Here is a 25,884-nt window from a genome sequence, read left to right on the forward strand (position 1 = left end):
ACTCGTCAGTGTTACCAAAGGAAGAGCCAGCAATTAGGTGGCTCTCCAGAGGCCGTCAGAGAAGCCACCTCGTCGCTGTCAAACTCTAATATCCCTTCAAATCCTTTTGAGACGGGATCTGTTGCCTCCAAGAGCTCTATCAAGTTCCGCGGCTGCTTCTTCCGACCTTTTTGTATCAAGTGGTTTGTGGCCTCGCGGTTGCTCCTCGCCATGTAATCAACCAGCCTCTTCTCCTTCGAGATGCAGAACGTATTCTCTGGTTGGATTTGATCTAGAGGACGAGTCAGGGTTTGTTTTGATCCTACTCACACAGTAGACAGCGATGAATCGGAGGAACTTGCTAGCAAACACTATACCGTACTGTACTGCAATGGAGAGATCAAGAATGCATCGGTTTACGTCGTGCGCAAGCTTCCTACTGCGGCGACCATGGAGCATCCAAAAGTTCAAGGGATGTTCTTTCTTCTCCGAGAGACTCTCCACCCAATAACTCTCTACTCTCAACTCATCTCTCAATGATTTGTTTGCTCCTGATGAACAACACCGTAAGTTCACTGCAGTGAACCATCTGCTCGCTGGAGCAACCGTCCCTATGGCCACTGCAGCCGTTTGGGAGAATAAAACCAAAGTTGTTGACCATTTGTAGTCAGAGTCTCCACTACAGAAACCGAGAGAGCGTGGTTGAAGAAAGTAGGAGCGGAGAATGGCTTCAGACAAGGTGAGTGCACTCAAGAAACAGAGGAAACCAGAGGTGGTGCAGGTGACAGATCGAGCCATAACGAACTGAGGGCTACAAGTGTGAGCCATCATCCAGAACTTGATCAGATCTTCTTTGAGCTCACAAAACCCTCCTCTTCTCTCCGTCTGATACAGAGGACACTGCTTCAAAGCCACCTCGTAACTCTTCTTATACTTGACCTCCAAGAAACGCTTTGTGGCGGGAACCGTGATAGCTGAGAAGGTCAAGATCACAAACATTAGAAGCGTGAGGACGATGACCAAAGCGTGCTCTTGAGGGAAGACGTAGATGGCACCTGTCCCTAGCTGGATACAGATGTTGACAACGTCGGTGACGACGAGAATCCCGAGAGCCACGAGGTTCATGAGGAGGTCTCGAGTGACCATCAAACCCAGAGAAGGCATGGAGTTGGCCATCACGGTGCAGACGAAGACGTTGCTGCTGAGCTTAGAGAGCTGGTCCTGGCGACTAGGCATGCAAGTGTTGAGATCAACCGAGAGTTTGACGCAGACGGCGAGGAAGGTTAGAGTGGTGGCGTTGAGAGAGAAGGACCTGCAGGGGAACCAGAACCTGCGGTTGCGGAAGCCGCGGAGGAGATCGGTGAACATGGCGAGTCCGCAGATGAGTGAAGCTGCAGCTACGTAGACGCCTATCCAAGGTAAGGGTTTGCTGAACTCTGAATCGCTAAGCTTGCCGTGACCATCGCACCCCATCGCTGTTTGTGATGGTGTTCTGTTTCTTCCTCTGCTTCTTCTATTTATATATACAAAAGTGAGTGAGAAAGGTAGAGAGAGAGACGTGGTGTATTTAATGTTGTGTAGACTCATTCAGTAACAAACTGGCTTTGATTTTTTATTCAAGTTATAGATTCATTCCCTCTACTTGTATCTTCCTTCCTCTCCACTGTCTCAAGTTAGACTCATTCAGTAACAAACTGGCTTTGATTCATTGATTCCTTAACACTATTTCAATTTAAAGACTAGTTCCCTCTTCTTGTCTCTTCTGTTTCCACGGTCTCAAGTTAAGACTTACTCTGGCTGCATTCACACTGAACTGTGAACACCTGTATTTATTGCACTTCTTTGTGTTCCTCCTCAGATTTTGTCTGCTTTCAGTTTTATTCCTCGACAAGCCCAATAACCTGGCAGGCTTTATATATGGGCCTTAAAATGTAATATTGAGGCCCGACTTGATGATGATAATGTAAACCAAAAAGAAACGTTCTGATCACAAAAAAAAAACATAAAGAGACTGACTGCAATGGCGGCCGCGTTTCTGCCGGCGACGACTCTCCGTCTCACTCCATTCTCTACTCTCCGATTCTTATCCTCATTCCCTCTTTCTAATCCTCTCTTCCGCCCTCTACGCCGCCCGCTTCTCGAAGGTTTTCCGACAAATGCTCGCCGGAGATGCTTTTGCACCGCCGTCTCCCAATCTCCCGGTTCCGGCGAGGGAAAGAAGGTGGATAACAGTTACCACAATCGATTCGGGAGTAAAGTTGGAGAGTTCAGGAAAAAGTTAAAGATAGCTGAAGTGAAAGGAGGAGCAGACCAAGGGCTGGGTCGGGTCGGGCAGAGTCTCAGCATCATGGGTTGGGTCCGTACACTTCGTTCTCAGAGCAGTGTCACGTTCATCGAGGTGATTCTCAATCCCGGTTTGCTAAACACCCGGTTTGGTTTGATTTAATTTAATTGACTGCTGGTTCGCTCACAAGATTTTTGAATCTGTTTTGAAAAGATAAATGATGGTTCATGCTTATCCAACTTGCAATGTGTGATGAGTCCTGACGCTGAGGGGTATGATCAGGTAATCACTTTCATTTAGTTCATTGATTTGTGACATTGATAGGAGCCTCTAAAGTCTTGGATTAATTTGTATATAACGGTATGAGGATGTTAGGTAGAGTCTGGTTCGGTGTTGACTGGAGCATCTATATCGGTACAAGGTACTATTGTGGCCAGCCAGGGGACTAAGCAAAAGGTGGAGCTAAAGGTTGACAAAATCATTGTGGTACGTTCTACTTTTGGACACTCCTCAGAAGTTAAGTTACTTGAAGATTAAGATAAGCTTCTCTAAATTTTTTTTGTCTCAGGTTGGCAAGTGTGACTCTTCCTATCCGATTCAGAAGAAGAGGGTTAGCCGGGAATTCTTGAGGACTAAGGCTCATCTACGTCCAAGATCCAATACTTTTGGAGCGGTAATTGATTGCCTGCAACTTTGTTTTTACTTTTGTGTTGAAAACAGCTTCTATAGCTATTCCCTCCTTTCAGGCTTTTCTTCTCTGATTAAACTTATGTGGGAAATTGATGGTGAACTTACTGTATTGTGTGAATAATAATCATTCATACTATTTTTTGTTTAATATTCATTCATACATCTTGTTTTAGGTAGCGAGGGTTAGGAATACTCTGGCATATGCTACGCACAAGTTTTTTCAAGAAAGTGGATTTGTCTGGGTGGCAAGCCCAATTATCACAGCATCGGATTGTGAAGGAGCTGGAGAACAGTTTTGTGTCACCACACTCGTAAGCACCTTAGCTCTCAAAATCACAATATTCTGTAATAATAATAACAGCTTGATTACTTTCAACAAGTACTACTACTCTTAGAAAGACTTGGATTACACCTAAACTGTACTTTACCTTTTAGATTCCTAGCTCCCATGAGACCACTGATACTTCCATTGATGCGATTCCTAAAACAAAGGGAGGGTTGGTCGATTGGTCTCAGGTGTGTGTTCCAGCTCCAAATCTTTTGTTTCTTGAGAGATGAACTTGCAACAATAACATGTTTCATTATTGTATTCACTCACTCCTCAGGACTTCTTTGGGAAACCAGCATTCTTGACAGTCTCTGGCCAACTCAATGGAGAAACTTATGCCACCGCTCTCTCAGATGTAAAATATTACTTCCTCTACTGATCTGTGAGCTATTTTTTTTTTGGTTAGTGATTTCTCATGTGTATGCCTTTACAGATATACACGTTTGGTCCTACATTTCGAGCTGAGAATTCCAACACTTCCAGGCACTTGGCTGAATTCTGGGTCAGCATTGTTTTCATCTTCCAGCCGAACTCAAAATTGATCTTTTCTTTACTATGACCATTTTTCTAAAGACCTCTCTCTCTTTCTATTGATGTAAGATGATTGAACCAGAACTTGCTTTTGCCGACCTGAATGATGACATGGCCTGTGCCACCGCCTACCTCCAGTACGTCGTATGTTTCTCTCTCGCTTTATATTTTCTTCCTTCAAGCTGTATATAACGTCATATAGAACTAATATGATTGTAATATATTTCGTGATAGGTAAAATACGTTCTTGATAACTGCAAGGAAGACATGGAGTTTTTTGATACATGGATTGAGAAAGGAATCATTCATCGCTTGAGTGTATGTCCTCTCTGATTCTCACTATGTTATCAGAAAAGAATATTAATGGCTGATATTATGATCTAACTTGTAAAGGACGTAGTTGAGAAAGAGTTTCTACAGCTGGGTTACACAGACGCCATTGAACTTCTTCTCAAAGCAAACAAGAAATTTGAATTCCCGGTAAAGGCTTCACTTTCTCCTTTGGATTAGATTTGAGCTGCATATTTTGGAATAAAAATGCAAAACTTATTATTATTATTCATTTTCTTTTCTCATACAAGTTGTAATGCTTTTGGCTGCTGAGCTAGTATGGATCTGGTTCTTGTAGGTTAAGTGGGGGCTCGATTTACAGAGCGAGCATGAAAGGTACATAACAGAGGAGGCATTTGGGGGTCGTCCTGTGATAATAAGAGACTATCCCAAGGAGATAAAAGCGTTTTATATGCGTGAGAATGATGATGGGAAGACAGTGGCAGCAATGGATATGCTCGTGCCTCGGGTAAGAGTAAATATTTTGCATTAAATCAAACAAAAAAAGAAACTAGTTTTGATGATTAACGATGTTGTGTTTTGGTAAGAGAAGATAGGTGAACTGATAGGTGGAAGCCAAAGAGAGGAAAGACTTGAAGTGTTGGAAGCGAGACTTGATGCTTTGAAACTCGACAAAGAGAGCTACTGGTGGTACCTTGACCTCCGTCGCTATGGTTCAGGTCTCTTTTCTTCTTCTCAACCTTTTTTCTCTTTAAGTATCTATTGAATGGTAAAGGAAGGGAAACAAGAAGAGTCTGATGTTATTGTGTGTGTGTAGTTCCTCACGCGGGATTTGGGCTAGGGTTTGAGAGACTGGTTCAGTTTGCCACTGGAATTGATAATATCAGAGACGTTATTCCTTTCCCGCGCTCACCTGGATCTGCTGACTTCTGATTCACGTCTCATTTTCATTCTTTTACACACCCTTACCTCTATTTTTTTTTTCATTTCCTCCAAATTAATGTACTATTATGTGCCATAATGTTCGATAAAAAAAGGAATTTGTCATATTACAAAGGGTTGTCTTTCTATATTTAATATAATTTAAGCCTATTTTTGCTCCTCCATTAAACCTAGGGTGGTGTTTGTGTTTGGTGGGGTATTTCCAGTTTTTGGGTGTTTTGGTTTATGGCATATGACCAGTTCGAATATTTTGTATTTGTATATAGGGATTGTTCTCTTGGTTCCGGATTGAGTTCATCTACCATTTAAAGTCAGTTTTTTGGACTTGTGAATCTTTTCAGGTTTTGGGTCAGTTTCATGCAAGGTTGCATGGAATCGAAAACGTTCTGGAAACGTTTATATATATATATATATATATGATTGACAAGTTGCCCAAAAAAAAAATATATGATTGACAATTATCTATCTAGTCTATCTAGAAATGTAATAAATCAACAAGTAATTGAAAAAAAAGTAAGTAATAGTCTATCTAGAAATGTAATAAATCAACAAAAAGACGAATGTGTCTTATAATGTAACAGACTCCTAGTAATTTTATGTTAAGTATACAAAAATAAAGTAAGTAATAGTTAAACATCGAAATCATATTAAATTTTTTAAATAATATATTCATACTTAAATATTAAATAGTTTAACTCAAAATAAAGATACAACTTACAAAATTTGTTTTTAAAAAAAAATTCTTTATGTTTCCAAAACAGAATCACAATTTTTAAAGTGGAAATGCAAGTTTCTAAAGTGGAAACGTAAGTTTCTATTGAGTTTCCAAAATGAGATTTTCAAAAAACGAATTTCTGATGAGTTTCCACGAGTTTCCAAGAGATTCTGATTCCGAAACGTGAAACGTACCTTCATCCGAGTTTCCATGCAACCCAGGTTTCATGTCTAAAGTTTAAAAATAAATAAATAAAACTTAATATATAAGCTTGAACAATGTACAACCAACATCAAAATAAAAATGAAATTTTGTTATTTATTTAAGTTTTGAATAATTAATTCCAACACTCATAATATCAGTGTAGCTCGAGTTCGTGTCCGTTTTATGATGTCAATCTTGTTTCCTGTGGCTGCCGTAATGTCATCAGGTATGGAGTTTTCGTTACTATTTGATGGTCAGTATGGGTCTGGATTAGTTGCTCCAAGCATAGTGTAGCTTGCTATCCCACAACGTCCCACGTAGAAACCATTTCACAAATGATCAGGTACCGAGGATAATACAATATTCAGCTCGATTGTTGGTGACAGCAACAACACCGCAGATTGAGGTGTGGTGATGGGAGTTCCGTCCAAGTTGATGAGTTGTTGTTATGCATCCAACTGGATTAAAATGTCATTGTTGCGAGGTGAGGTCCGAGTTTCTGTTACGTTTCTTTTCCTCTTGCTGGTCTTTGGATATGTGTTAGCAGTCACTACTTACTCAGTTTACATGAGCATATTTAAGTGTATTTATCTTTATTGTCTTGCTTTTGCATTATACTTACTGGAGAACAATCTAACTAAAATTGTTAAGGGCTCTAGCCTAGGTTATTTAGTTATTTACATGACTAACACCAGGATCCTTAAATTTGTTATGAATCTGTGAACTTGTTCTACTGAATTTTTTAAACTCAGTAATCAGTAGTGTTAAAACGAATTAGGAAAGCATATTTTCTGTTTCTTTATACTTCGTTTTCAGAAATGTTAATAAAACATTTAAAAGCTGAGAGCAGACAAGAAGTTACCAAGTAATATCAAACATTATATTAAATACAGATTGACTATTATCAAAGTGTCAAGATGGCCGAGTTGGTCTAAGGCGCCCGCTTCAGGTGCGGGTCCGAAAGGGCGTGGGTTCAAATCCCACTCTTGACAACGTGTTTTTTCCTTTTTGTTTTGTCTTCTGTGCTATTTATTTTAATACTTGTTGGTGACCGTAGCTTCCTCTGCCTCAGACAAGTGAGACAACTTCTGGAAATAATGTTCACTCCATAGCTTCAATGTCTGGGTTCACCAAAGCCCACTCTTGACAATGTATTTTGTCGTTTTTTTGTCTTATGTGCTATTTATTTTAATCCTTGTCGATGACCGTATATATCTTCAACACAATGTAAGTTGAACTTGAAAGTTGAAACACTATGCGCACTAAATCTCAATAACTCTTGGAATAGACAGCTTATTTATGATTTACGAGCATGTTGTGATCTTTTTTTTTTTTGAACATTACATGTTGTGATCTTTATAGCTTAGAAATACCTCATTGTCTCAGAGATGGCAGTAGATATATATAGATCGGATTTTTTTAGTTGTAGTGTAGCCACAGATGCAGGCATGCAGCCCAGTTGTTCCGCTGGGATGCAAGTTAAAGATCATATCAAGTGGGAAGAGTTCACTGGAATAGTGCGTCTGTCTGGGAAGTGTGTTCTTACCTTTGTACGCTACTTGGAATTTTCTCCTATTGCCACAATCATAACATGGTCAATGTAGTTAATGCGACTCATTCACTTTTGTCTTTTCTCCCCCTCAGTATTCATTATCTTATCCATATAACACCTCATTCTTCCTTATCCAATAGGTGGGGAAGTTAATACCTTTCATACCTTGAGAACATTAAATAAAGCCCTTGGCCCCTCTCTATGTTTTGAGGTAATGTTATTGATGCAGATAAATATTTGGAATATTTCCAAATATATTATTTATTTAATTAAGGGTTTTGATAATTATTTTAATGTTTTAGGGTTTTATAGTTTTCTTATATATAGTCTTTTAGACCCTATGGTTGTATGCAGTTTATGATGATTTAATAAAAGAAGTTTTCCAGAAGAGGTTTTGATAAACCACTGAGAAGAGTATTCTCAAACCCTAAGAGCTTTTAATTAAGCACTGTGAAGAGTATTCACAAACCCTAGATTCGTGTATTCTTGGAATAAACGGATCTAGTTCTATCCCTAGAAGCTTCCGCTACATCAGTTGGTATCAGAGCCAAACGGTTCTATTATCTTGATCGCAGATGTATCTACAACAACAACAACTAGTTGAGATAGTTGAGATCTTGGAAAAGCTTAAAGAAGATATCAACAAGTTTCAACAAGATCTCAACAAGATTAATAAGAAGTTAGAACAAGATTTCTGCAAGGCATTAAATAAATTCGATGAGGCATTAAAGAAAAGAGAAGTAGCACGAGCTCAAGATGTGCAGTTGGATGATGATGAAAACGAGGAGAGCTTTATCAAAGAAGATATTTGTGTTGTCGATTCTGTCTATAAAGATGAAGTTTGTGCAAAACTCGGACGGGACGAGATCTGTGTAAAGTCTCTGCAGAACGATTTTCGTGCAAAAATAGGGCGAAATTGTATTCATGACGATTTTGTGCAGAATCTTAATTATCTGTTATGTGCAAATTTTGTGCAAAAACGGATTTATGAAGATTCAAGTTACAAACAGATCCGTGCAAAATTCGTGCAAAATATGCTATTGAAGATTCGAGGAAGAGTTTTTCTTGGAAAACGTTTTGGATTCGAAGACTACGATCAAGATTCGAGGACGAATCTTCTCCAACCCGGAGAGAATGATGCAGATAAATATTTGGAATATTTCCAAATATATTATTTATTTAATTAAGGGTTTTGATAATTATTTTAATGTTTTAGGGTTTTATGGTTTTCTTATATATAGTCTTTTAGACCCTATGGTTGTATGCAGTTTATGATGATTTAATAAAAGGAGTTTTCCAGAAGAGGTTTTGATAAACCACTGAGAAGAGTATTTTCAAACCCTAAGAGCTTTTAATTAAGCACTGTGAAGAGTATTCACAAACCCTAGATTCGTGTATTCTTGGAATAAACGGATCTAGTTCTATCCCTAGAAGCTTCCGCTACATCAGTTATGCTTTGATTCGTTACGTTCTTTGTTTGTTTTGCATTATAGTACAGTTCGGTTCACAAAGGTGACTTAATATCACTACTCCATTTGTGTGACTGTTTATGATTTCATGGAATATAAAACAACAAAAGGTAACAACTAAACTAGTTTGGGAAAACATGATAGAGGTACGAGGTTGAAATAAAATAAAAAGGAAATTAAAAGTTGGCAAAACCATGACGTCATCTGACTAAGTAGTTCCTGTTGGTGAGGAAGAGATGTCTGTACGGCAAGTGGGACAGGAAGAGTTGGAGGAGAACCACTGCTGGATGCAGTGAACATGGAATCCATGTTTGCATCTATCCAACACGCGGATGCTGTCACCTTCCTCGAATTCAGACAAGCAAATGATGCACTCTGCTTCAGTGCCTGCCAGGTTCAGTCCAGGGGAGTAGAAAAGTACCGGGAAAGCTTCTGAACGAGAGATCTCAGGGTCAGGGTCGGGTTTAGGGTCTTCCTGGAGGACTGGACGGAGGCAACAACGTAAGGCAGCCTGGAGAGAGAGGACGCAGATGAGAGATGAGAAAATGATGATGAGAAGGATAGAGGCGTTGGCAGCAAAGTCATTGGGATGAGAGTAAGGCTTCCAGCTGCAGCTTTGGGACTCACATGTAGAGTTAACTTGAGGTTCGGATGATAGCAGCCGCATTGGAAGTTGGAACTTAAACAAGCTCTCCAAAAAACCATCATGTGTTTATAGAGAAAAAAAAAGCAAAAGAGGGCATTTAAGAGAAGAGGACACACCAGAGTTTGGCGTTGGGTTCTTATTTGCGTGGATGGGTCTTTGCTAATGAGGGAGGGACCACTGAGTTTGTAGACTAAGATAAATTCACCATAATGCATAATGCTTTCCCCTCCTGCCAAGGCAACTCTACAGTTCCCTACTCTCTTAATCTTAAATGCTCTATCTTGTTCCTAATTACTTTGTCTTTGAGGATATTGTGAATCAATACTACTCTCATTATATGATGTGTAGAATACTCCTACACATATCCAGTTACGTAATCTACTCACGTTACAACTCTTAACCAATTCCTCATTATTTATTACTCTTCCATTGAACAAAACTTAGCTTCACCCCCTAAGGTGAACATCTACATTCACCCACCAATAGGAATTAGTTAATTGAAATTTGATATCTCTTAAAAAAGAAAATCAACTAATAAGAATTTTATTTATGTTTTTAGATAAATAAAAAATAGTAGCAATTATAAAAAAAAATTATTTTTAGTATTGATAAATCCGTCCAAAAATACTGAACCCTATACCATAAATTCTAAATACTAAACCCTAAACCCTTGGGGAAAGCCTGAACCCTTGGGCAAATCTTATACTCTAAATCGTTAATTTTAAACCCTAAACCCTACCCTTAATCATAAACCATAATAATAAACCCTAAATTCTAAACACGAAACCCTAAACCCTAAACTCTTTGACAAATATTAAATCATAAACTCTTAATCCTAAACCATGACCATTTTGGAATTTAGGATTTAGGGTTTAGTATTAGGGGTTATGATTTATGGTTTAGGGATTAGGATTTTAGTTTATGATTTAAGGTTTGGTTTAAATTTAAGGGTTTAGTATATAGGATTTGCCCAAGGGTTCAAGCTTTTCCCAAGGATTTAGGGTTTAGTATTTAAAATTTAAGGTTTAGGGTTTAGAATTTAGGGTTTAGGGTTTAGTATTTTTTGATGGATTTATCAATTCTAAAAAAATATTTTTTTTTGATTATTGCTACTACTTTTTATTTATCTGAAAATATAATTTTATTTTATTAAATTCTTATTACTTAGTTTCCTTTTTTAAGAGATATCAAATTTTAATTAACTAATTTCTATTAGTGGGTGAATGTAGAGGTTCTTAAGGGGTGAAGGTAAGTTTTGTTCTCTTCCATTTCCTTCTATCTCTATCACCATTCAACATCTTCTGTCTTTCTTTTATAGCATCTTCCATTTTCCTCTCATTCAGTCAAAAAAAGACGGAGAGAGAGAGAGAGACAATAGTGGCAGGACTGCAGAAACGACAGCCGATTGTGTATGTATGGACTTGCGCTGAACTTTGGCTCTAAATGTACCAAGCACCAACTTCATTCATTCCATATTCTTTTCTGTCAATATTCAATATGAATTTTAAAGATCTTTTAAAATTTAGTGTTACGAAACTTGTTATTTCATAATACATTTTAACATCCACTATTTTTATTTTTTAAGTGATAGGATTTATAGTGGTTTTAAGTTTTCCAACATAATTCTTAATTGAAAAAAAAAAAATCTCATACAAGATTTTAGTGTGGTTTAACAAAAATTGTACCAAGTTCTCTAATTCACCTAAAATCATCTTAAACTTCATTAAAAATCAAAATTATTCCAAATCAAATTTAAATTTTAGATTGAATACTGGCACAGCGTATCAACGGTAACTCAGCTCAAATCTAAAGATTTAGGTTAAATCTTTAGAGACCTAACTTCTTGAATCGAAGAACTTAATCAAATTCGATAAAAGGCTCTCGTATTGATGACAGAATCGAATCAATGCAAGGCTTTAGAGAAAACTCTAGTTTATTATCTTTCAAAAGCTAAATATAAAAGCCAACTTACATCACCTTATATAGATCTTAGAGACGGCTTATAATAACCTAAATCTCTTAAAAATAGAAAATATAAGAAAAGGAAATCATAGATAGAAAATGAAATATTCTAAAAGCCGAAAATAGAATAACAGTTGCTTGGCGGAAAATGTATTATGATGTCATGGTGATTGCGAACATATATCCTATCCAGGACGAAAGTCCTTTATCGAGAGAGAAGAAGGCCATGAGATCAACAAAGAGATTTCAGGTGATCCAATCTACGACGTTTATGAAGATGATGAGATATACAAAGAGTTTTGTGGAGATCTAATCTATGATGTTTATGAAGAATATGATAATTTCGTCCGTGCAAAAATAGGGCGAAATTCCGTCTATTCAGAAGACTTCAAGAATAATCAATTCCGTGCAAAGTTCGTGCAGGATAAGTTTCGTGCAAAATTAAAGCAAAATCGTGTTGATGAAGATTTTTTCCAGTATATTGATAATCTCATGCGTACAAATTTTGTGCAAAAACGGATTTGTGAAGATTTAAGTTGCAAACAGATCCGTGCAGAACTCGTGCAAAACAGGCTATTGAAGATTCGAGGAAGAATTTTTTTTGGAAAACGTTTTGGATTCGAAGACTACGATCAAGATTCGAGGACGAATCTTCTCCATGGAGAGAATGATGCAGATAAATATTTGAAATATTTCTAAATATTTTATTATTTATTTATTAACTAATTTAGATAATTATTATTATTGTTTTAGGGTTTTTATGGTTTTCTTATATATTGTCGTCTAGACTTAACTTTGTATGGAGACTTTGATAATTAATAAACGAGCTTTTGATTTATACCTTAAAAGAGATTTGATTAAATTCATTCTTTGAGTTGTCTTGTTATTGATTTGCTATCGAAAGAAACTCTTGATTGATCCAAGAACAAGTTTCTAGAACCTTAAAAGTTCTTTGATCGACCGTTCAATCTATCGTCCGCCGCATCAAATACCCCATCCAAAAAAATGCTTTAGATACCCAAAAAGTGACATGAAAGTATGAAAGTCTCTATTTCTTGTTTAAGGCCATTTGTATCTGTCATTTTACAGCAAAACAAAACAAGGATCAAAAAAACAAAATTCAAACTAAAACAAAAAAAAAGCAAAGAAACTCAAAATTTGAAAGTTTATGGGACTCTAATAAAGTTCCTCTCTAAAAACTCACTCCAAAAATCATCTCATCTCCCTAAGTGTAGATATATCAAGTCTCTAAGCTAGCAGCAACTCCTGCAAAACTACAATTCATTAGTAAAATCCCTCACGTTGGTTCAATCATCAAGAAGAGCAAAAGGCTAATCTTAGTTCTTACCTCTGTGTTGTTCATGTATCCAAAACCGCGCATCCCGCCTTCACTGGACATTCCCCAACCTGAGCCGCTCATATGAACTCCTCCTCCTCTAGATCCTATGCCCATTACATTGCTTCTACCAAAATTAATACGCCCTTCACCAACTGTTCCCCACTTCTCTCCTATGCTTCCTACTCCATAGTTCCCATTGAACCCTCCACTTAACTCAGCGTTTGACATGTAACTCAAACCACCATTATTCCCCCACAGTTGATTACCGTTAACAGAACCATTCCCTTGGCCACCGTACCTGCTAAGACTTGCATTATATCCAGGGCTAAACGGCCTTCCAAAGCCTCCACTGGGTCTACTAACATAACTCTGCTTATGGTTCCCTTCAATAAAATTCAGATCAATCTCGAACCCATGGCCAAAGGGAGAGAAGCTGCCAGCTGGACTGTACCTAACATCAGGTCTTGCTCCGTGGGATGAGGTTGGACTCAGGTTAAACCCTTGTGTGTAATCGTTGAGCAACAAACTCATCCTGCTACTTCCAACAAAGCTATTTAAGCTGTTAACGTTCCGGTTTGGGATGGGAGACGTTTCCTTGGGGACGGCCACTTTGACCTCAACCATCTTACCACCGAGTTCATGGAACTTCCTCTGCAGAACTTTGTCAACAGCCTCTTCCGAGTCGTATGTAACGAAGCCAAAGCCTCTGGGGCGCTGAGTTTTATTGTCGTACATCACCACGAGATCAATGATAGTCCCAAACTGAGAAAAGTACTTGTTGAACTCAGGCTCCGTCACTGATGATGCCAAGCCTCCCACAAATATCTTTCTAGAGTGTGATGGACCAGGGGACCCCTGGAGGCTACTGTTACTTTTGTTCAGTGAGATGTGATCATCTCTTGGAACTGCCTTCTTCGCCTCCACCTGTCACACACATCAACAAGATTAGCAACTCTTAAAACATTATATATATAGTTGCATAACGAATCTGAAATCATGAAGTGGAAGAAATGTAGCACATTCGTTGTTTATAGCAGTCAGAGACTAATAAGAAGTTCCAGAAACTATTGACATTAGACATTAAAAGATGAAAACTACAGATTAGTTGCTGCAAGTGCCAACTCTGAAAAACAAACAACTTTGAGGAACACGTGTAGATATACTTTTTCAGACAGACATGCTCTTTCTCTTACATTACACAGAAACCAAAATGAATTAACTTTCTACTGGTGGTTTTGTTGTGAAAACTTACAGATTTACCATCAATCATGTGTTTGTGGAGAAGGACAGTGTGAGCGACATTGGAGTCTTTAAAGACGACGAAACCAAAGCCACGGGCACGACCAGTGAGACGATCCTTGATGACAACCGCCTCCAAAACCTCACCAAAGGTCTGAAAATAGTGACGGAGGCGATCCTCAGTGGTTTCCCAAGAGATCCCACCGATGAAGAGCTTACATGAAGAATCAAACTCCATCCTGTCGAATGACACAATCAGCAATAATGAATAAAAGCCCAAGAAAACGAACATGAAAAACAAAAGAGAGACAAACCTCGTTGGAAAGCTAAAAAAAGAGCTGGACTTGGGAGCAGGGTTGTGATCAGATTCGGGAAACCGATCGAGCCAAGAGCTGTGAATCCTGAAGAAGAGAAGGTGGATCAGAACTCAGAAGCGAAACGTACAAAAGTAGCCACCAAAGGAAGCAGCAATAGAAAGAGAGAATCTTATGCTATTACAAGAGTAAGAAAGAGAATGAAATCTAAAAGAAGCCCTTTTTACCTCTAATCTTTTTATAAAAAAAGAAAATCGAAAATGGCCCAAATCAGAAATACTAATATTTTTTTTTAAAGGGATGGAGTTCGTGTGTGTAGCAGAGAAGTGAGGGAGTAGACAGACGATGTTTTTTTATTTTCTTATATGGAGGCAGGCACGAATATTGTTTGGCTATCCTCTCTTCCTTTTTGAAGAGACAATGGCATTTTTGTCATTTCGTCACTTCTCTCTGTATTGAGTAATACTAAATATTGCTGTTTTTATCTTACTAAATTACATATTTACTTCTTTTTTCTATTCAAAAAATTACGATTTTTACTTTTAACGTCGTTTTTATTGGGAAAGAATATATACTGTTTCCAGTTTTCTATAAACAAGAGGTGAGTTCAATTAGCTGCCATGATTTACTCTTTTACTTCCAAACACTAAAAATACAGCTACATTAGCAAAACAAAAGTTACTTAACACTGTAACAATGCATTTAATTGGTTGATGTGGTATTTTTTTAGATTTTTTGCTCTACACTTTTTTTTTTAAACTAAAAAGTTTAAACCCGGGTCAATGATGACACAAGCCTAACCCCCGGGTGGAGGTACAGCCCACGGATAGACCCTCTCCTGGGCATTCAAATGAGTCGAAAGCAATAACTCATATCCGTGTGGCCGGTGGGGTTTGAACCCGGGTTCGCCTTATTGGGTTTCATATACACTTGAAGATGTAGCTTTTAATTTTATAAACTGTTAATTAATCTTTTTAAAACCATTCATGGAATTAAATATTAAGCTATATAAAAAATTAACAACTTTATATATATATATATATATATATATTCATTTTAAAGATAAATCACGATTGGTTCATAGTTAGGTTATAATTTTTGTTTGGTTATCTACAAAATGATAACTTCAAAAGCCAGGGCAATCAAAGTGGAGTGGAACATGGGAATGGTTATATAATAACAAGATTGACATCTAACAATTTTATATATTCTCTGGCAATTGAAACTTTTGTTATAAACTTTAAAATAATTTAATACTAAGTGGAATATCTCTGAATGACAGAAGGGTATATCAACATCACACTTAATTTTTAGAGCCCTTACACTTAATTATTATTTTCATATACAGTATAACTTTTTAAAATTAATACTCGATAAATTAATATACACTAAAAATCTCTATAAATTAATATAATTTTATAGTCCCAAATTGAATTTTTGGTTCAATTAGTATATCGATAAATTAATAAAAAATTATAGTTTTAGTATATTCCCAACATTATTAATTTATAGAGGTTTCACTGTATATTCGTATTCCCTTTAGTTACTAAAATTTGGCCGTTTCTAAGAAATGACTTCACCAATCCCCTAAACATTATTTACCAATTGATTTTAACATGTATGTATTTTTAATAATCATTTTCACCAAATAAATGTAACATAGCATGACTTATGGTTAAATATGACATGTACAATAACATTTAATGTTTATTTATATTTTTGGTAAACTCTTTAGAATATGGCAATACATTATATACACTATAATTAAAGTAAATCTATTAAAATATGACATTAAATAATATAATAATCATATAATTATATTTTATAAATTTCGAAATATTATTTAGTTCTATATTTTAAATAGTTCTACCATTTATTACTAAAATAATTTACAAAAAAAATTACAATTTAAAAAAATATATATATTTAGTTGTAATATTATTAGTTTCTTTTATATATCTACAAATTATAAAATAATGTTTATTTTTACTTTTTGATAATTATGCAACTTCTATATTAATTTTTATTAATTTTATACAAGTTTATTTAATATATTTTATTCAGAAGTAATAGATAAAAAATCTATCTAAAATTATAATTTTAAATATACACATACACATTCTTAAATATAATTTAAATAAAAAATATTTCTTTTTCTTAATTTTATGTTCAATTAAAATATTAATAATAATAAAATAATAAAATCTAAAAATAATAAGTTTTATTTTAAAATTTAATTTAAATTTAATTTTTTTACTGTACATGATACAGAAAACCACCTAGTTTGATTATTAAGAACTTAAAAGACATGTAAATAAATTGAGGAATATGCATGTATACAACCTCAACTAAAAATTAAAATGGATATAAACAGAATTTGATTACTAATTACTTGAATAACCAGAAAAGCAAAACTTAAATAAACACCAAAAATAACCTAAATTTTTTTGAGCCCAATACTGATGGAAAGTCCATATAAGATACAAACAATGGAACAAATTTTGAAATGGAGATAGTGGAAGTCAAAATTCCCTCTACTTTTTCTGTTCTTCCATAATTTCAAAATCACTGACAATCTTTTTCGAACAAGCGGTGGCAGCTCATCAATACAGCTCATAGGATTCTAGATCATCGTATCTTCCTCATTCAACTCAGATTTATCTTCATGTGTAATTATCTAATGAGAATCTGAAAGCACTCTTTCTTATCAGGTGAAGGTGTAAATCAAATAATGTAAAAGTTGTATCTCATTCATATGTTCTTTCATGTACATATATACTACAACGTAATCACCGACTCTAGATAGATAACTCCTAATATAACAAATACATCATTATCTTCTCCTTAAGTATATCTTATCTTAAGTCATCATTATCCACCTCCTATACTCCCCCTCAAGTTGGGAAGGTGTAGATTTCTCACTCCCAACTTGAACAATAATGTTTCAAACTGTACTCGACCTAACGCCTTGTTCAACACGTCTGCTAACTGCTCGTGAGTTCGAACATGAACCGTTTCCAAAATGCCTTCTTGAATCGCGTCTCGCACCTGGTGACAGTCTGATTCAATATGCTTCGTTCTCTCGTGGAAAACCGGATTTGCTGCTATATAGATGGCAGATTTACTGTCACAAAACAACTTGGTTGCTTTAAACTGCTTAGCTCCTAAGTCAAACAACAAATGCCGCAGCCATTTCACCTCACAAGTCGCCTGCGCCATAGACCTGTATTCGGCTTCCGCCGAAGAGTGAGACACTACCTTCTGTTTCTTTGTCTTCCAAGACACTGGTGAACCACCAATCAATGCTACATATGGGCTCAAAGACCTCCTAGTAACTGGGCAAGTAGACCAGTCTGCATCACAATAAACTGACAAACTGAGATCATCACTCGAACTGATCAAGATCCCCTGTCCTGCCGTCCCTTTGAGATATTTCACTACACGCAACGCCGCATCCCACTATTCTTCTCTTGGCGCCTTCATGAACTGCGAAAGTATGTGAACAGGATACGAGATGTCTGGCCTAGTTATTGACAAATATATCAACCGTCCGACTAATCGTCGATACTGCTCTACATCTTTTAGAAATGAACTTTTATCCAACGCAAGCTTGTGGTGTTGTTCCATCGGAGTAGCCACTGGCTTGGATCCCAGTAGTCCCGTGTCTTCAATCAAATCCAACGCATACTTTCTCTGAGTAAGCATAAACCCTTCTTCACCACGACCAACTTCTAACCAAGAAAATATTTCAACTTGCCCAAATCCTTCATGTGAAAGCACTTGCTCAAATATTCTTTAAACTTCTCCACAACCTTGATGTCGTTTCCACACACAATCAAATCGACAACATATATGAGTACTCGAAGCTCAACTCATCCTTTCACAAAAACAAACAGCGAGTAATCTGCACACGACTGTTTAAACCCATACTTCTTTAGTGCGTCTGTTAGCTTGGAGAACCAGCACCTTGGAGCCTGCTTTAGTCCATACACAGCCTTGTGTAGCTTGCAAACTTTCTTAGGATCAGACGCCTGAAAGCCTTGTGGTAATTTCATGTAGACTTCCTCCTTGAGATCACCATGCAAGAAGGCATTGTGCACATCCATTTGATGCACAACCCATCCTTTTCCTGCAATCACACGCAACAAACTTCTAACAGTGGTCATCTTTGCAACTGGTGCAAAAGTCTCTTTGAAGTCTCTCCCTTTCACTTGCTTGTTGTCCAAGGCTACAAGTCTCGACTTTGGCCTCTCCATTGTTCCATCAACATTGTATTTATATTTATATATCCACATGTTCCCAATTGCTTTCTTCCCTGGTGGTAAATCCACCACACTGAAAGTCCCGTTTTCCTCAAACGCCACTATCTCCTTTTTCATCGACTGACGCCAAATCTCAAACTGCATCGCCTCTTTGTAACTCCGAGGTTCTCTCCCACTCGTTACAGCCGCCAAAAAAGCCTTATGTTCTGAAGAAAAACATTCATCAGATATGTAATTTGCAAGAGGGTAAAGTGTATTACTTGGAGCGCTCGACGAGGACTCTGATTGAGAAATAGGAGCAGCGAGATCGTGATGGGGTTTCTTCAGATAGCGAGCATTGTAGCTCACATAGTCACGCAGCTTAACCGAAGGAACCTTTTCTCTGCATCCACTTCCCAATTCTGCTACCATCTCAGTCTCTCCTACTGCCTTTTCTTCTCCACTTACTGTTGTCTCACTGTTACTACTCTGTTTTTCTTTTGAAATAGAGTCTACGACAGAAACTTCTGCAGAAGCTTCCTCTACTGACACTTCTTTACTCGAAACTTCCTTAGTCTGCAACGAGTCATCCTCTTCTTGTGTTGCACTCCCCCTGTCACCTGCTGGAACATTTAAAATCCAGTCATCATCAGGTGATCCTGTCATCTCCTTTTCCTTCACCAACTCGATGTTATTTTCAGTGTAAGGAAATACACTTTCGTGAAAACTGACGTCTCTAGAAACAATAAACTCATTTGTGTCCAAATCATAGACTCTCCGAGCCTTCTTCCCAAAGGGATATCCTACAAAAATACATCTTCTGCTTCTTTCACCCAGCTTGTCTTTGTTCCTATCTCTTCTATGCACATAGCATAGTGAACCAAAAACCCGCAGTGAATCATAAGAAGGCTTAGAACCAAACAACTTCTCATACGGTGTTCTTCCTTTCAAGACTCGCGATGGGGTCATATTTATTACATGTGTTGCAGCTGTCACTGCCTCCCCCCAAAACTTCACAGGTAACCTCGACTGAAACAACAGCGCCCTAGCCACATTCAAGATGTGTCTATGCTTCCTCTCTACTCTTCCGTTTTGCTGTGGAGTATCGACACAAGACGTTTGATGCACGATCCCTTTGTCTTGGAAGAACTCAGATAAGCACATGAATTCTGTGCCATTATCACTTCTCACCGTCTGCACCGAGTTCCCAAACTGAGTCTCCGCATATGCACAAAACCGCTGGATCACCTTTTTTACTTCGGACTTGGCAAGCAAAAGATGCGTCCAGACAGCTCTAGTAAAATCATCCACAATTGTTAAAAAAAATACACTGCACCACATGAAGCAGGTACTATATACGGACCCCAAACATCAATATGAATAATCTGAAAACTCTTGCTTGTTTTATTAATACTGTCACCAAAAACATCTTTTGTTTGCTTCGCTCTAAAACACACGTCACAAGGACTAGAACAAGCTTTATTCATAACACCAGAAAGCTCATGCTTAGAATTAAAAACACCAGATGACGGATGCCCAAGTCGTCGATGCCACAGAAGTTGATTACTCTCGCCATCAGCCCTGCTAGCTCGTGCTACCCTGACATCCTTAAAGAAGTAAACCCCACCACGTTCTTCACCGGCTCCAATCAGAGTCTTCGAAGAACGGTCCTGCAAAATACAAATTGTATCTGTGAATAACGCGAAACAGTTACTATGTTTCAAAAGCTTTGATACAGAGATCAAAGTGCAATCTAAATTCGGGACAAAGAGCACGTCTTTAAGAGAAATATGATCAGTAAGTATCAAATCTCCCATCTGCACCGATGTTGAAGTTCCTCCATCAGCGAACCCAACAACACAAGGTGGAGTTTTCCTCACGTTAACCAACTGGCCTGCATCGCCTGTCATATGATGTGATGCCCCAGAATCTATAATCACATCACCAAGATTCTTACCAGAAAGCTTCTCAGACTGAGAGCTTGATTTCCCGTCGTTTATGATTTGTGTGATGGCTTTCCATTGCTCAGGAGTAAGATCAGAACTTCCACCACCGTAAGCATTTGAGTTCGCTGCATGTGCTGTGTGCGCAGCACCACGTCCTCCTCCTCTTGCATTTGAGCCACCACGTCCTCTGCTCGAACCTCTACCACGTCTATCATTCATCCATTCAGGGAACCCAATAATCTGCCAACAAGTGTTTTTCTCATGGCTTATCTTTCCGCAGTTGGAACACACTCGATCCCTTCCTCTGTTTCCATAACTGTTACTACCGCTTTGATCTCGTGTGTCCCTAGCGTCCTTCTGCACAGGTGCTTCCTGACGAGCTGCAAACCCCACGGCTTCTTGAGTAGCTACTTCTCTAGCCTTTGCTGAATTCAACCGAGCTTCCTCTCTAATCACCTTAGCATATACCTTCCCCAGATCTGCTAACTCGTCAGCCTCAATGATAGCAGTCACCACATTACCGAATCTAGACTCATCCAATCCCATAATGAATTGATGAACCCTCTCATCCTCTCTCTCCTTCTCATATACTGCAGCCGCTGAACAAGAACATGCTGGAGGTGGTCGGTATGTCTGAAGTTCTTCCCACATCACAGCTAGACGACCATAATAGTCTATCACAGCTTGTCCATTCTGCCTACACGAGGCCAACTGTTCCATCAATTGATGAATCCTCACCTTGTTACCAACTTCGAACCTTTTCTTCAGATTATCCCACAATTTGTGAGCATCTGTAATAAAGGTAACCGTAGATCTCACTTTAGGCTCGATGGATGATCTAATCCACCCAACTATCATCGAATTAACACTGAGCCACGCCTCCAAGTCAGAGATATCTTCAGTCGGTTTCGCTAGGGTTCCGTCAATGAACCCTGATTTCTTCTTAGCCTGAAGCGCATTGAACATCTCCATCGCCCACTCGTTGTAATTGTCTCCCTTCAGTTGAACAGATGTAATCAACGCTCCCGGATTATCGGAGATGAACAACGAGTATGGCGATATCGCCACCTTTCCACTTGGTTGCGCCACCGTTATATTCTTCCCATCGTCACTGTCTCCCATCGCGAAGCTAGAATTCTTTAAAAAAATTCCTTGAACAATCACTTTTAAGATCGATGCTCTGATACCATGTAAATCAAATAATGTAAAAGGTGTATCTCATTCATATGTTCTTTCATGTACATATATACTACAATGTAATCACCGACTCTAGATAGATAACTCCTAATATAACAAATACATCATTATCTTCTCCTTAAGTATATCTTATCTTAAGTCATCATTATCCACCTCCTATAGAAGGCCAAACAATTACTTGTCAGAAAGGCTATTAGTGGCAAGCACATACTTTTCCCTATATGTTTCATTGGTAATCTGCAAAAGAGGATCAAAAGTTGGAACTTTTAAGAATCTGTACACGGTTATACTGGCAAATGGCAATGGTCTTAACATTTATTGAACGCTTGTCAACATTTCAGCTCAAGCTGGCTTTGGAAGATCTCTGAATCCATGCGTAACCCCTTATACCAAGACAAATCCCAAGGTACTTGCATCGTAGCCTTGAGAAACAAGAGGTCAGGCTGCTGGTCATTGTTCACAAGATAGACAGAGACTTAAAAACTTGTGATATGTTCTGCATGAGTGTGAGAGTATGGATTCAGCATACGAGAGCTTATCAGGGAAAAGCACTGTAACAAATGCACAAGTTAAAGTTAAATTAAGTTCAAAAAATGTAAAGCAATCAACGAGCTCAAATGGAAAGGCAGGAGATAGATCAGAGGACAGCAAGGGATGCCATAAAGCTAACTTCAATGGAACACCAAAATACCAAATTTGATGTAATATCATTTCCAATGACACATTAAAAATGACACCCTTCCACCAATTTTGGTGTAAAGTAAATAGTGTTACACCAAATTTGGTGTAATAATATTCATCGTACAAATTTATTATTATTATTAATCAGTTCAAATTTGTTTCAGTTAGTATTATTAATCAGTTCAAATTTGTAATTAAACATAAATGTAATATATTGTTTATATTTTAAAATTATTTTTACATAGTTAAATATCTTTTATTTTATTTTCAAGTTAAAAATCACTAAGTTATTATTATCATTTTTATGTTGTAAAAAATAAAATATCATAGAACTTTTATATTTTTATTTTATTTTGAAATAAAAAATCACTAAATGATTATTATCATTTATATTATTTTAAGATATTGATTCTAATTTTTTATTTAAGTCATATTTAATATTATTAAATTCACTAAACTTTAAAATAAATTTTTATTTTTTATTTTATAATATAGTTAAGCCTTTATTACTAACTAATACAAATTTTATTAAAATAAATATATTATTTTGTTATGTGCTTTTCATAATTAATGTTTTTAATTTTAATATAGTATTTTATATAAAATAAATACATGTATAATATTGTTAAACTTTTTTTTGACAACTAATATTGTTAAACTAAAAAATATAAATGTAAATAAATCTTATAAAGATAGTTTTTTTGTTAAGTATATATGATATTTTGAAATTTCATTATTTCATAAAGATAGTTTTTTTTGGAAAGAAAAGATTATATTTCAAAATCCGTAGTTGTTCTGGTTGTTGTCATATATTCGATGTTGTCATTCGGGATCTATCTAAGAGCAAGAGGGTAGTATGGTTTTCGGTTGGACCGTGTGCAGTGGCGGAACTAGGTCTAGATTTTATAGGGGTCACAACTAGGTTTATTATAGTCAAAAGGGTCATGTATGTGTTTTGAACTCGTGACACAGGGGTCAAAAAGAAGGGTTTGAACCACTACACCACAACAATTACATTATACAGAGGCCTAAAAACTAAATTTTATAAATTTCATAGGGGTCATATGACCCCCCTCTCTTCAAGGTGGCTCCGCCACTGACCGTGTGGAGCCTTGATCCAAGACTGAGATGAACGAGTTGAAAGGTGTTGTGTAAAATAGTCAAGTAAATGGTATAGTAGATGAAGATCAGAGACAGCAGATACGTCATACGTTACCTTCACATCCCTTGCTTTTTCGCACTTGATGTATCGCAGTATCGATGACCTCATGATCAAATCATCGTAACTACTGTTGTTATTATAGATGCATGATGTGTTGCACGCCATATATAAATGCGTAATGATTTACTTAAACATATTATATAGATATCATCAAAGAGACAGAGACATTAGACAATAATATTTTTACAAGTTTAACTATATAGGAAAAAACTGCAAACGCCCACTACAAGTTTTTTTTTCCCGAAACGAGTCATTTTCTATTAACAGTATGTAAAATATTGCAGTTTACCTTAATAACAACTTTTCCATTAAACCACTCGTTAGGAGTCGGATGATACATGGTTTTCTACAATAATCTTAAAAATTGTGGATTTGAATCTGTTGTCCTTAGATTACTTTAATGTGTAATCAGGCAATAAAGATATCTAATTTTCCATTGCGAACAACCAGGTCTGACCAACAACCGAGTCTGACCGATATCGGTGATCAGACCTCTCAAAATTAGTCGGGTAATAGTCCGCAGAATATTCCGGGTGAAAAAAAAACAACTTCTCCACTGACAATTTAATAATACAAGTTTGAATAGGATGACTATGTAATAAAGAACAAAAAAGAAAAGAGAGTAACCGTGTTTGGTGGGGCTCCATGATTATTGGTTATACATACTACGTTTCCTGCTCTTACAGAAGCCTTTCTTTTTGTGGGCTATTGGCATCTCTAGAAAGAAAGGAACGACAATTCGTTTTTTTCCATCGCATCAGCATCTTCTTTTTTTCTTTCTTTTTTGCCCTTTTTACTTAGTTTGAAAACGCTAGAAAGCAGAAGAAAAGGTTGTAAAAGGATTTGTTTAATTGTTTCCATCGGTTGGTTTCCATATCTTTTTTTACTTTTTTTAAACATTCATATCTCTCTTTTTTTTCGTCAAAAAAAATATATTAAAGAAGGCCCAAAGACCGATCTGCTTACAAACTACCAAAAACAAAAGCCCACACAGACTAACGGGCTACTCATACAAATTAAAATAAAAACCAGGCCTCAAGCCCATTAAAAGCAACCAGGTCCCACTGCTCGACCGACACCTTAGGAGGCGAGACCACGTGTTGCCATCCTCTCTACGGCCTGGACACGCGTCACTTGATCCCTCCCTTCAATGTCGCCGCTGCAGATCTTCACCGGAGGACACGGCCAAATCCCACCAACCGTCGCAAACCTCGGTGTCAAACACCAGCTTTCTCGCTTCACACCTCGACACATAGAGAAACCGCATCACCATCGCCTTTGATTTTGAATCAGAACACCGGAGAGCTTCATCGGGTCTCACCCGAGATCTCGACCCGAGGCATCGCGGACTACAGCTTCACCATCACCGCTTCATCAACCGGAGAGCATCCATCGATAACTCGAGATCTCCTCCCTATCCGAAGCCAAATACACCCACCGAACCTCCAAAGGAACCTTACCGGGCCAAAGAAACCACCGTATAAAGACAACCCTAAAGCTGACCGTTCTCCTTTGACGGAAAGGAGCAACGACGGAGCCGCTAAACCGACCGCCCACCGAGAAAAAAGTGCGGCGACGGAAACTAAAATTTACACAAAACCTCAAAAGAAAGGACGACTGAGAGCAATTAGGAAGGATGCCGGACTGACGGACGGTGACTGCGAAAGCTCACTCCATCGGCCGGAAAAGCTTTTTTCTCTCTCGAGTGTTTCTCTCTCTAAATTATCTCTCCACTAACCGACCACGAACCATGTTCAAAAACACTCATATCTCTCTCTATACGTTCTTTTTCAACACTCACATTTCTCTTTCTTTACAGAAATACATTGGGTCTGATTGAAAAGCACTTTTGGTGATAATATTTTTCTTTTTCATTTTAACTTATATTTTGCCAATTAGGTGAAAACGTCTTTTATCCTTTTTACTCCCAATACTGTTTGGTAAGAGATATGCATCTATCTCACTTTATTAGACCATGTTTATCCGGGTATATTGGACAGCATCTTGAGGAAAGAGAGAGGGAGGGAGGCCCACCAAATTGTCAAAACCCAAGCTAAAGGTCGTCTGAGGAAGAAACGTAATCTGTTGAGTTTTTTTTTGAATGTGGGCCCC

At 37.4% G+C, this 25,884-nt stretch overlaps 3 protein-coding genes, 1 non-coding gene and 1 pseudogene across 5 annotated transcripts; 2 read left to right on the forward strand and 3 right to left on the reverse strand.

Annotated features, from left to right (window-relative positions):
- Nucleotides 1-3: 3 nt before the first annotated feature.
- Nucleotides 4-1,452, reverse strand: LOC130502889 (uncharacterized; annotated as a pseudogene).
- Nucleotides 1,453-1,981: 529 nt separating this feature from the next.
- Nucleotides 1,982-5,126, forward strand: LOC130502887 (asparagine--tRNA ligase, chloroplastic/mitochondrial). The gene is made up of 14 exons (XM_056997647.1): nt 1,982-2,377; nt 2,477-2,545; nt 2,639-2,749; nt 2,832-2,936; nt 3,127-3,264; nt 3,389-3,469; nt 3,559-3,636; nt 3,715-3,783; nt 3,882-3,956; nt 4,047-4,130; nt 4,206-4,292; nt 4,441-4,611; nt 4,696-4,822; nt 4,921-5,126. The coding sequence occupies exons 1-14, from the start codon at nt 2,000-2,002 to the stop codon at nt 5,034-5,036; spliced, it is 1,689 nt and encodes a 562-aa protein (XP_056853627.1). The 5' UTR covers nt 1,982-1,999; the 3' UTR covers nt 5,037-5,126.
- Nucleotides 5,127-6,875: 1,749 nt separating this feature from the next.
- On the forward strand, nt 6,876-6,956 carry TRNAL-CAG (transfer RNA leucine (anticodon CAG)). Its single transcript has one exon. It is a non-coding gene; the product is annotated as a tRNA-Leu (tRNA).
- Nucleotides 6,957-9,035: 2,079 nt separating this feature from the next.
- LOC108821307 (RING-H2 finger protein ATL79) lies at nt 9,036-9,916 on the reverse strand. Its single transcript, XM_018594351.2, has one exon. The coding sequence runs from the start codon at nt 9,650-9,652 to the stop codon at nt 9,194-9,196; it is 459 nt and encodes a 152-aa protein (XP_018449853.1). The 5' UTR covers nt 9,653-9,916; the 3' UTR covers nt 9,036-9,193.
- Nucleotides 9,917-12,630: 2,714 nt separating this feature from the next.
- On the reverse strand, nt 12,631-14,856 carry LOC108819419 (heterogeneous nuclear ribonucleoprotein 1). Of its 2 annotated transcripts, XM_018592453.2 has the most exons (5): nt 14,713-14,856; nt 14,486-14,572; nt 14,185-14,410; nt 12,942-13,856; nt 12,631-12,859 (listed from the first exon to the last, which is right to left on the reverse strand). In XM_018592453.2, the coding sequence occupies exons 3-5, from the start codon at nt 14,407-14,409 to the stop codon at nt 12,842-12,844; spliced, it is 1,158 nt and encodes a 385-aa protein (XP_018447955.1). In that variant the 5' UTR covers nt 14,410; nt 14,486-14,572; nt 14,713-14,856; the 3' UTR covers nt 12,631-12,841. The 2 variants fall into 2 exon arrangements, with proteins under 2 accessions (XP_018447955.1, XP_018447954.1); XM_018592452.2 differs by lacking the exon at nt 14,713-14,856 and having other exon boundaries at nt 14,486-14,699.
- Between the last annotated feature and the right edge of the window lie 11,028 nt (nt 14,857-25,884).

Source organism: Raphanus sativus, unplaced genomic scaffold (genome assembly GCF_000801105.2).
Source record: "Raphanus sativus cultivar WK10039 unplaced genomic scaffold, ASM80110v3 Scaffold0727, whole genome shotgun sequence".
NCBI lineage: Eukaryota > Viridiplantae > Streptophyta > Magnoliopsida > Brassicales > Brassicaceae > Raphanus > Raphanus sativus.